General features: G+C 44.2%; 1 protein-coding gene across 1 annotated transcript; it reads right to left on the minus strand.

Annotated features, from left to right (window-relative positions):
• Positions 1 to 1,958: 1,958 nt before the first annotated feature.
• LOC102967224 (cationic amino acid transporter 3-like) lies at positions 1,959 to 4,219 on the minus strand. The gene has a single exon (XM_042991894.1). It carries the CDS (start codon positions 4,058 to 4,060, stop codon positions 2,297 to 2,299), a length of 1,764 nt encoding a protein of 587 aa, XP_042847828.1. The 5' UTR covers positions 4,061 to 4,219; the 3' UTR covers positions 1,959 to 2,296.
• Positions 4,220 to 12,005: the final 7,786 nt, after the last annotated feature.

Here is a 12,005-nt window from a genome sequence, read left to right on the forward strand (position 1 = left end):
ATTGGGTGTTGTATGGAAACCAATTTGACAATAAATTTCATATTTAAAAAAAAGAAATTTAAAATGCAAATTTTAAATAATCTACATGAGTAAAAGGAACAATATTTTTTTAGGAAAAGAAGTATACATATTCTTCCTAAAATACACACAATATAAAAAATGCGTACCAAAAAAAAAAAAAAAAGTTCACATTGCTAGTTGGTGGTGGAAGCAAGATCACAACTTAGTTCTCAGTTGTTCACCTTCTGTGCACCAAAAGCAAACAACCGTACAGGAATTTGAAGTCCAAGAATTCAGATATTTCCAAGTAGGAGGACCAACCACAGGGATTTTCATTATGGGTGGTATGTTCAAAGCCAAAGCATTTTGTGCTCAGAGGAAAGCTCCAGCTCAAATCCACCTGCTCATGTTACTTCTCTCCCCCCCACACATACACAGCCAAGGCTCAAGCTACACAGCCTTCTCAGTGTGCTCTGAACCCTGCTTCATTTTCCTGTGCTTTTCCTCATGGTGCTCTCACTGCCTATCCTTCCCTCCTGCCCATGTGTAGCAAAATCCTATCTGTCCCTGAGAGAGTCAACTCAAATGCCATTCCTCTACAAATTCTTCTCTGATTTCACCAATCAAATCTCACTACTGTGCCAACCACAAATTATCTTCCTCCACTCTGAATTCCCAAAACACTTTATTTGTATATTACTTATGACAATACTTTATACTTTGTATTACAGCTATGCTTTACCCCTTGTATTAGAATATAAGCTCCGTAAGGAGAGGGGCCATATTTTATCTGTTTTGGGGTTTTATTTGGTCTTTTATGTTTTTTTTATTTATTTTTTACTGATGTATAATTAGCATAAATGTCATTATACCATTCTCAGGTGTAGAATATAATGATTCAACACTTCCACACTTTTCAAATGTTCATCAAGATTAGTATATTCTCTATTCCCTTTACCAATTTCACCCATCCCTCTACCCACTCCCTCATTGGCAATTACCAGTTTATTCCCTATATTTAAGAACATTGGGCTATTTGTTGTTGTTGTTGTTGTTGTTGTTGTTGGCTATTGTAAATAATGTGCAATAGGGGTGCCTTGGTGGTTCCATCGAATAAGCATCTCACTCTTGATTTCAGCTCAGGTAATGATCTCATGGTTCATGTGATCAAGCCCTACATCAGGCTGCATGCTGACAGTGTGGAGCCTGCTTGGCATCCTCTCTCTCTCCCTCTTCGTCTGCCCTCTCCTGCTCATGCTCCCTCTCTCTCTCAAAATAAATAAAGTTAAAAATAAAGTAAACATAGGGGTGCATATATCTTTTCAAATTTATTTAACCAAGAAGTTTTGCTTCTTGTAAAAGGATGTAAATGGAAACCATCGACAAAACAAAAGGGCAACCTACTAACTGGAAGAAAATACTTGCAAATAACATATCCAATAAGGGGTTAATGCCCCAAATGCAGAAAAAAAAAACACTTAAAACTAAAGAACTCAACACCAAAAAAACAAATAATCCAATTAAAAAATGGACACAGGATAGGAATACACATTTTTTCAAAGAAGACATAGAGATGGGCAGCAGACTCATGAAAAGATACCCAACATCACTAATCATCAGGGAAACATAAATTAACAGAACAATGAGATATCATTTTATGCCTGTAAGAATGGCTAAAAAAGACAAGAAAAACAAGTGTTGGTGAAGATATGGGGGAAAAGTAACCCTCATGCACTATTGGTGGTAATGTCAATTGATGTAGCTGCTATGGAAAACACGATGGAAGTTCCTCAAAAAATTAAATATAGAACTACCATATGAACCAGTAATTCTGCTAGTTGATATTATTTTAAATAATTTCAGCCAACACCCAACAGGGGCTCAAACACACCACCCTGAGATCAAGTGTCACATGCTCTACCAACTGAGCCAGCCAGGAACATAACCACCCATGTTCTCCCAGTACTAAATATTTAACTAAAGAAATGAAGCACTTTTTCTAGTTTCTTTCAATAATGTTTTGACCCTGTTAGCAGTTACAAACACAAATGCAAGTAGAATAATTTAAAAAAAAGGAGAAAGAGCAAAGACACATCCATTCTTTTGTAATAAATACAGAGCTCTATTAGTGTTCCCCCACAAACAATCCACAGGAGGCCTAGCTTTTCATGAGATCAAGAGTACCCTCCATTATTATGCAGGAGACCCGACTGCATTCAGGTGTAATGATGTCAAACTGAATGTACTGGCACTGTTGAGTTCAAGTCCTATAGTTTTGGCTCTAACTTAGTTGGGGTTAAGTGAACAGGCTGTACTGGATCCCATAGGCGAGGTAGACAGCAAACCCAATCAACATCCAGACAGCAAATCGGGCCCAGGTGCCACCTGTCATCTGCATCATAAGGAAAACATTCATGAAGATGCTCAGTAGTGGGAGGAGAGGCAGAGCAGGGACCTTACAGGGAAGGGGACTGGAGCTCTGTGGCTGTCTCCAGATGACCCCAGTGATCCCAAGGATGAGCACCAGGAGCACCACAACCACTGAAATCCACACTGGGTCTCCAGAAAGCAGAACTGGCCACTGGGTCAGCACCAGGCAAAGAAGAGTGAGCAGCAGAGCAAGCAGTGAGGAGCAAACACGGACAACCCGGCCAGAAAGTGGAGTGGGGGTGGGGCTGCATGGAAAAAGTAGTCCCTGTAGAGTCAGCCTCTCTGCTGCAGGTCCGTTCTCCTCCTGCATCTCTGCTTCATTTCCCCAATTCCTCCTCTCAGGCTGGTATCCGCAGATGAGAACACAAATAGCCACCAGGCTATGAGTAAGCAGGATCCCAATTGAACTGAGGTCCAAAAGATCAGTGAGTCCAAAGAAGAAGGCCATGATTGGTGCAATAATGCCAAAGATCACATTTGCCATGAGAGGGGTGCATGTACCAGTTTGGACCCTGGCAAGCGCCGGGAATAGGAAGTCATCCTGTGCCATCCTGGATATCACCTGACGTATGGGGACCATAAAGCCCAAGACATTGGCCAAAAGACTACAGAGGAATCCAAAAGCTACAACATAGCAGGCAGGGGCCCAGCCAATATGGAGAAATGCCTCAGGCAAGGTGCTTCCACGTTGAAACTGATAGTAAGGCACCATAAGTGTAAGTGCCACAGAGACACCAAAATACAAGAAAAAGCATATGAACAGTGAAATCACAATGCTCATGGGGATGGAACGCTGGGGATTCCGGGCTTCTTCGACTCTCGTAACAATACTGTCAAAACCAATAAATGCATAGAAACAGGCAGCTGCTCCACGGAGAATCCCCTTGAAGCCAAAAGGCGCAAATCCTCCAGAGCCCATATGGCCCAAGGTGGAGGTATCATTGAGTCCAGCCTTTAAGAAGTCCTTTTCTGTGAGCTTCCAGTTGTGCTGGTCCCCCTTAATGAACCCAGAGATGATGACAAAACCAAGAACCAAAAGTTTCACCGATGTGATCACTTTTATAACCATGAAAGACTGACTAAATCTCAGAGTCTGCAATTCTATGAGGAAGTATACAAGGCTCACAACAAAGAAGTTTGGATGTTCTACAAGAACACGGGGAACTTGCTGTGTGATGCTCTCATGGAGGGTGTGAGAGTTCTGGTTCCCAAGTAGAATGTCAAAAGCTAAGGTCCCAGCCTGGATCACAATGGCTGTACCAGCAACATAGGAGAGAATAAAGTTCCAGCCAGTGATGAAAGCCCAGAGTTCACCTATAGTGACATGGCTGTAGAGATATGTAGGACCAGAATGGGGAACCCGGGCACTAATCTCTGCATAGCACAGCGCAGCCAACATTGAAGATAGTCCAGCCGCCAAAAAGCAGATCACAATGGATGGTCCTGCCTGACTGGCAGCCACCTCGCCAACCAGGACATACACACCTACACCCACTGTGCTGCCCACACCCAGGGCCACTAAATTCAGAGTGCTCAGGCTTCTCCGTGGGTCATTCTCAGCCACCGGTTCCTTCAGCGTAGGTCTTCGTACCAGTTTTTGACCGAATCTACGAAGTGCCTGGCGCAGCATCCTAGCTGGAATTGAAGAAGATTCCAGGATCAGAGAGCTGTAGCAAGCTCAGGGAGCAGAGTCTGGGATCAGGTTTGGTGAGTCTGTGTTAAGCCAAGTTGTGTTGGGCCTGCATGTTTCCATGCTCAGGCTTGAAAGCTGCTACTTCATATTTCAAATGGTATGTGCTATCGCTCCATAATTCCTAAATAAACAATAAATATTTACTGAACAGTGGTGTTCAACCAACCAACCAAAGCCAAGTCCCATGTCACCTATTGCAGCACAAATATCACAGAAGTTGATATGAAAAATGTCATAGAAAAACCAGCCCTGATTTCCCCTCAGAAAAAGTGCCAAATACCTTCCAACATTTTGCTTTTTACACACCACACGACACAATCTCATTTGGGTTCACCAAAGTCATGTAGTGTCATGTACTAATGAAGACACACAGGACATGAATTTATTGTGTAATATTTCACACGCAGTATGTTTGTGCCATGCTTATGCGTGAGTTATGTTACATTAATTCATGGACTAGAGGGCTGTGTTCCAATTACAGAATAATGTTTAAATATCATCTGAGTTTAAAATACAAATATTGGTCTCTTGGTCTTAAAACCTTTAGCTTCAATATCAGCTAGCCAAGGTCGGATGTCACTTTGGCCCCCTTTCTCTTCATTCTGTGTCATCCACTTAGCTGGACTGATGGCAAAGAATGTGCAGTCTAATCCTTCCCTTTACCCACTTAGGGCCACAGGGGGCACTGTGAGAAGAGAGAAAGAGAGAGAGAGGGTCAGCGTCCTCATAACTACCTGTAAGAACTAGAGGACAAAGCTATTTGATAAGAAAACACTCAAAAATGAGTGCAGAGCCAACAAGGAACCATTACTAAGTAGGGAGAAGACCCAGAAAGGTGGTTTTATGAATGCTGACATTAATAAACCTCACCCGAAGCTACAAGGCAAAATTCATTACAATTTTTACATCCACAGTCATGGGAGTGTGATGAGCAGGGAGAAAAAAAAAATAAGTCACCTAGCTCAGTAACTCACAAGCAAACAATTCCTTCTGTCTCTTCCCTCTCTGGGTTCCAGGAGAGAAGGTGAGCTCACTTCTGCAGATACTCTCCTCCATGGCCACACTGTCCTCTAAAAACACCTTGCACCATCTGTGTGATGTCAGCTATTGTAGCCTGGAGAATCTTCCCTGTTCTGTGAGCTTGTATTAAAACACTCACTTATAAGTAACAATTTTTCACAAGGAGTTATTTTTGACTCTCAAACCAAAGTGTGAATATGCAAAATACATGTTCTTTTCTTTAATGTTTTTTTTAATTTATTTTTGAGACAGAGAGAGTGCAAGCAAGGGAGGGGGAGAGAGAGGGGAAACAGAGGAACCCAAGCAGGCTCCGTGCTGACAGCAAAGAGCCTGATGTGGGGCTGCAACTCTTGAGCTCTGAGGTCATGACCTGAGCCAAACTCCAGCAGTTAGCCTACTGAACCACCCAGGCACCCCTACAAAATACATTTTCTTAATGAATGAAACTGCATGTGGCTCCTCCTTCACCCTCCTCCCCTGCTGCTATTCAAATGGCCCCTCCTCAAGGAGAGAAAACTCTGGGTGAACAATTCATAGCCATGCCCCAGAAATGAGTAGTAGAGAACAGAGAAAACACAACCATGAAGCCCCCACTTCCCTCCCTATTCAGACTTTGGTTTTGAGAGAATTTTAGGAAATCTTGCCAGAGATTTTTAAAGACAGAAAGAGGAAGTCAAAATTAAAAAGTCGTCTCTAATAGATGGTCAAAACGAACCCTTGGGAAATGGGTCAGACCTTCTGTGTACAAATCCATCCAGACTGTTTATTTGCCACCCACCAGTTCCAATGTTATGATTTACCAACCAGCTGACAAGATAGATTAGGAGGGTCAGTTCTTAACTCATGGAAGTTTCTACACTATGAATGTGATTGATGTGTCCCTCACCCATCCCCAGGCTTCATCCCTTCAGTGGTTCCCACTGTACTTCCTGCACAGTCCTTCCTTCCTTCATCATCTTACCTGTGCTAATTCCTCCAGCCTCATCCCCTGCCCAGTTCCTGTTCAAGCTGAGGAATTATACACTCACCCTGTTCCCTTCCTCTCATGCCCTCTTGGCCCCTTCATGTAGCTAACCCCCACTCTCTTTCCGTTCCCAGTTCAGATGTTGCTTCTCATGAAGCAGTCTGGCAGAGGCTGAATTCCAAGTCAGTGAAAACCCATCCTGATGCAACCTAACATGATCCAGGCCAAATCTATGTAGACCAAATTCATCTACACAAATGTAGACCAAAACCTCTGTAGATGTAGACCAAAACATGTTTGCTTCCTTCCCACAATACCTATGGAATCCCTGTCACATGCACACAGCACACTAGTATTGTTGCACCATTATTTGGGTAAACAAGCAGATGCTGGTTCTCTAGAGGCTGTATAGACTCCATATAATCTAGTATCATTCTGGGATGTTTGTGAACAAGGTGGATTTTCTTAGTCCTTCTGGGATAACTGCAGGAAAGACAGAGTTTAGTGCAATATTTTTCATCATTTGATAAATTTTCAGGTTATATTCAGTCAGAATCCAGTTTTGGAAGTTCTTTACATTTCGATCACACCAAAAGAAGACGATCAACTTGACAAGTCAGAAAAGTCTGAGATTCTGCTTCTCTAGGTCTTCAGAAACTAGGTGGGCTACCAAGAAGAAATAAAGTTAGATTTTCCAAATAGTAATCAGAAACAAATTTAGAAAAGCCAGGAAGGGTGTGCAATTAAAGGATTAGAAAGTGGTGTGATACATTGATGTCAACAGTGAAAATCAATTTCTTCTCTACTTCCCCCTACAATTTTCTACTCCCTTTTCTCAACCCCGAATCATGTCAACACAGAACACCTAATAAAAGTCCTCAGGAGAGGGGCTTCTGGTTAAGAAGAGTTAACTGGTTAAGAGTGGCTCCATCAGTTAAGCTCCCAACTCTTGATTTCTCATGAGCCCAGGGTCCTGAGATAGGGCCCAGAGTTGGGCTCCATACAGATCAGGGAGTCTGCTTAAGATTCTCTCTCTCTGGGGGTGCCTGGGTGGCTCAGTTGCTTAGATGTGCATTTGACACTTGGTTTCAGCTCATGGTCAGTCAGCTTAGGTCATGACACTTCATGAGGCTGAGTGTCCTGTGGGGCTCTGTGCTGACCTACTTGGGGTTCTGTCTCCCCCTCCCTCTTCCCTTTCCCTTCTCATGCTCTCTCTCTCTCTCTCAAAATAAATAAACTTAAAAAAAGATTTTCTCTGACCCTCACCTCCCACTCTCTCTCTCTCTTTCTCTCTAAAATTAAAACAAAAAATTTAATCCTCAGGAGAAAGCATTAGAAGAAATCCACCTGTCTATCCACATTATTTTCCAAATTACAGCTGTAATGTAGCATAGATTTTGTCTACATTAAGGACTGATCCACACTCATTTTTTCCCAAGAAACCTTGCTAAACAGCTTTGTTTTTCCCCCAAATCCTTATTTTCCTTGTAAGCACAGAATCTAGATCCATCCAGTGTCCAATCTCTCACTAGACTCTTTCTCCACTTTTACTAGCACTTGTGAGTGGTCAGAGCCCTTGGCTCCTTCTTCCATGTACCTCCTCCTAATATAACCCTCGGTAATACACTGCATATAAGGTGTGTTAGGGAAGGCCAAGTCTCTGTCTGGTCATCTTACTTCATATCTTTAAATGTGTCCTTCTATCCTTCCTTGTAAGTACTCAGCTGTCTTTTTCTATCTGTCCTCCCTCAACACACTGTGCTTGGTTCCTCTCACAGCCTCAGGGAGCTGCTCCACACCACCACCTGCTCCTTTGGAAAGTAAATTTGTGTTGCTTTGTTTTGTTGTAGGAAAGATACCAGATCATCTGAGTCATATGAAAGTTGTATCATACCTCAAAGTCCTGGGTTCTTATCCAAATATAGATCCATATGACTGCTCCACCAAGACCCATCTGCTTCACCCCAGCTCAGGCAGCAGAATATACAACAAGTATCCACTGACACCACTTTTTAAGGGATACTCTTTATCCCTCTTTCCTAATTCTTTTGAATCCCTTTTCTACTTTGAGACTTCTGCAATAACACAAAAAGAAGGGGTAGAGACAAGGATAACCCCAAAGAATACAATCCAGAAACCACATTTATCAATTTGGAATACACTTGGTGAAGGAAATTGACCTGTCTGCATGATTTTGCTTAAACTAAGGTTAAAATGAATCTGTCTTCTGGAAGCACATAACACATATCATTTAATAATGGAGAAAAGTTGCCCAAGAACTGCTAGAGGGAAAGAGGCCAAGAAAAAGACAACCTAGAAATAAATATTTGCCACACATAGTCAAGAAAACAGATGTCAATTATGGATAAGTGTTGTCTGAACTTCTAGTTTTGGGGTACAGCCCACAGCATACAAAGTGGTTGGGAGGGTCGAAGGGTGGAGAACAGTTTAAGACTCCAGGGGCCTTTAGAGTTGTAAATATGTTTTGTGATAACAGCAAACTGCCTCTTGGAAACCCAGTGTGTTAAAGACCACTAGGCAGCTACACCCCAGGAAAACTTGGTAATTTTGCCTCCTGCAGCTCGAGCTGGCATATGAATCAATCCCCACCACAACTTTTTAAAGTTAGATAAGAAAGGCAGGGAGATAACTCCAACAGCTGTAAAAATAGATATCTAGCTCCTCTCTGGTGATGGGGAACCACCTTATCAAACCTGCCATTCTGCCAAGTCCACACCAATGTCCTCCCTAAGAAGGTATGACTCAGAGACTCTCAGAATCTCCAGTGATAAAGTGTGGCAAAACATGGAGGAAACATCAGAGCCAGATGGAAGAATCTTCATTCAAAGAACATGTCTAAGCATACTCTGTGCTGGGCCCTGTGGGAAAGTCAAAGATGAGTAAAGCAAGCCCTGCACCAGGTCAGGAAGGAAAAGCAAGAAAGCAGAGCAAAGAGGTAGGAAGGATGCTGGAAGAGAAATGCCAGGAATAACCTCCCCTAACTCATATTTTCCTCAGCAGAGCTGAGAAAATTTCTGGTCTAGAGGAGAACAGAATATAGGCCTCAAAATCACTCTGACCCCTCACACTTACCTGTCCTTCCCAAACTCACAAAGCCTTTGCTCTACAGCCCCCACCCCAATTCAAAGTCCAGCTTTGGTGCCATGAAATTCCCTCCATTCACATGCCACAGGGCTTCCACAGCCAGCTATGATCCAAGCCCAGCCTTCCTGTTCTCTGGTTCTGCCTCAGTTTTCATGTCAACTCTACAAACAGGAGAAATCACTTACCCATGTGCTTTTTCTTCCTCAAAGGAGAGACACCTGAGAAGAAAATGCAAGTCAAACCCAGACACAGGTAAGGAGCTTGGCCCAGCGGAGTTAAGAATTGGAGTGGAGTTTAGATGGTACCCTCAGGGAATTGAGGCACTAGGGAGGCAGGGCCTTCTAGGAGGTGGGGCCCTTGGGAGGAGGGGCCCTTGGGAGGCTGAGAGTTAGGAAGGCTGGGCCTCAGGGAGTTGGGGCCATAGGGAGACAGGGGCATCCAAAGGGTGGGAAAGGGTGAAGGAAGTGGCTTTGCTGGAATCCTGGAGGAAAGCTGGAGGTGGGCAATGGAAGACTAGTGGGATCCTGTCTGAGTGAGGAGGTGGACTGAGGGCTTAAATGGGACTTTGCTGGAAACATTTTTGGCAGCAAGATCTGAATTCAGAAGTAAATAAGCTTTTCAGGGTCCTGGATATGGAGGAGGTCCTAGATGTAAGGAGTGTGGGGACCTAGGTGGAGACCAGCCTGTAGAGAGACTTGGAAACCAGTCCTAGATCCAGCTAAAGATAACAGACTCAGGAGTCCTGTAAACAAGGATAGAAGCACCTCCCACCCCCAGCCACCTCTCCCAGAATCTCCTACCAGCTTCCTCTACCAGCACCACCCATTCTCAACCCATTACCTACATTTCCCATCACTCCAGGAATAAAACTAAAGGGAACTGGCTTAAGCTTCACCACAAGGGATTTCCTGAGATGGTCATTCAGCATCCATAGCATATTCTAACTGAATATGCATTGACCATTGTGCTAGAGTAAGTAAAGTAAAAGACAGTTCCTGACTAGAGAGCTTCCAGCTCTAGATATTCAAAACATAGGGCTTCTAAGACCCTGAGCTAGTGACCAAAGGATGGGTCCTCTTCCTTCCCAGAAATTTAATCTTCACACAAAGGCAAGACTTCTCAGAGATGTGGAGCAGGTGGAGCCTACTTAGAGACCTAGAGCTGAATGTAAGAGTGATGGGCCCAAGAAGCTATGGATCTCAAAGAAAAGAGGCACCACTTCTCCAGATCTCAGGAAGAACCTCTAAAGGAGGAAAACCTAAAAATCACATTGGCCCTTCCCTAACACATCTCCGGTAGTCATGGGCCAAGGACACTAATTCAGCACCTCTTTTGATACAGGTTCTATGTTCTACGTTACAGGTAGTGGATTATTGGCCCAACCAAGTCTACAAAGCCAAAATTTCTAGAGGCAAAGGAGACAGGCAGGAATTAGAAGAATGGCTGTAATGATAGAACAGTAGGGGAGAGGCATCTGGGTGTTTGATTTGTGCCTGTTCCAACAGTCCTAGGCTGTCTTCCCCTGCCTCAATCTGGGATTTTCCCAGATGTTCATCTGCTTAAGGAAGAAAAGGGCAAGTGTGGGGGAAGGGTCTCAAGAGCATCTGGTCCCAAGAGCAATTTTTCCCTTCTCACTGCACTAGTCACTACCTGCTAGGTAGAAGGCGGGGGGCAGATGAAATATCAGGGTCCCCAGACAATCACCAGGCAAGAAAAAGAACTGGCTCAGGGCTGGGGGAATGCAGAAGATACAGAATTGGGGTCATAAGTCTATCCTGGAGGGCAGCGTACAGAATGGGGGACCTGGCAGTCAGAGCCCATCCAAATGATTTCACATGAAGTACCCCAACCTTGAGGGGTGGGAGGAGAGAATAGGAAAGGAAGCAGGGATTTAAGCCAGAGACAAGGGAGGGGACTAAAAGACACAGAGATAAGAGAAGCAGGGAGGAGTGCCTGGTGGCCCAGTCTTTAGCTCACAGTCATGATCACAGGGTTCCTGGTTTGAGACCCCAATGGGCTTTGCACTGATAGCACAGGGCCTGCTTGATATTGTCTCCCTCTCTCCCTGCCCCCATCACATCCGTCTGTCAAAATAAATTTTTAAAAAGAGAGTGAAGCAGGGAATGAAATGGAAGGGAGGGCAAGAGAGGGAACAGGGAAAGGGGGGGTGCAAAAGGAGACATATGGGAGTAGATGTGTGAGGAGAAACTAAAAGGCACACAGGGTGAAACTCACAAAGATGTGATAGGAAGAGAGACCCTCAGAGACTGAGGGAGGGAAGCAGGGAGAGAGACAACCAGAAGAAAGAGCTGGTGGCAGACTCGTCCTGGAAAATCTCAGACCACAAAATATTTGGACTTGGAGAGACAGACAGACAGATCTGCCTGACAGAGATGAAGGTGAAGAAGGAAAAGTTAGAAGGAAGTAGACAGGGCTTCAGGGAGGAGCAGAGGGAGCAAGACAAAGAGAGGAGGCAAGTATAGAGCAGGAGGAGGGAGCCAGGCCAGGGAAGGGACATATATTCGCTTTATGATCCTCTTCCATCTTACCTGGCCCCCTTCTGAGGGCGGTTCTCTCTCAGGTGCTGCTGGGTGGTGGATGTGCCCAGAAAGCTGACATGGTGAAGCTGCTGACATGGTGAAGCTACTGCCATTGCTGTCCTAGGCTCCCTCCCAATGCTCACCTGGGGATCCCAGAGGCCCCTACATGGATATGAAGACTGCCTCACATATCATCTCCCTACAAATGCTGCAATCAAAAGACTCCTGAAGCTCATTCCTAAGTTTCTCAGAG

Source organism: Panthera tigris, chromosome B4 (assembly GCF_018350195.1).
Source record: "Panthera tigris isolate Pti1 chromosome B4, P.tigris_Pti1_mat1.1, whole genome shotgun sequence".
NCBI lineage: Eukaryota > Metazoa > Chordata > Mammalia > Carnivora > Felidae > Panthera > Panthera tigris.

Excerpts from the sequence above, each read along its gene's own strand:
- LOC102967224 (XM_042991894.1), bottom strand. The coding sequence starts at position 4,060 with ATGCTGCGCCAGGCACTTCGTAGATTCGGTCAAAAACTGGTACGAAGA.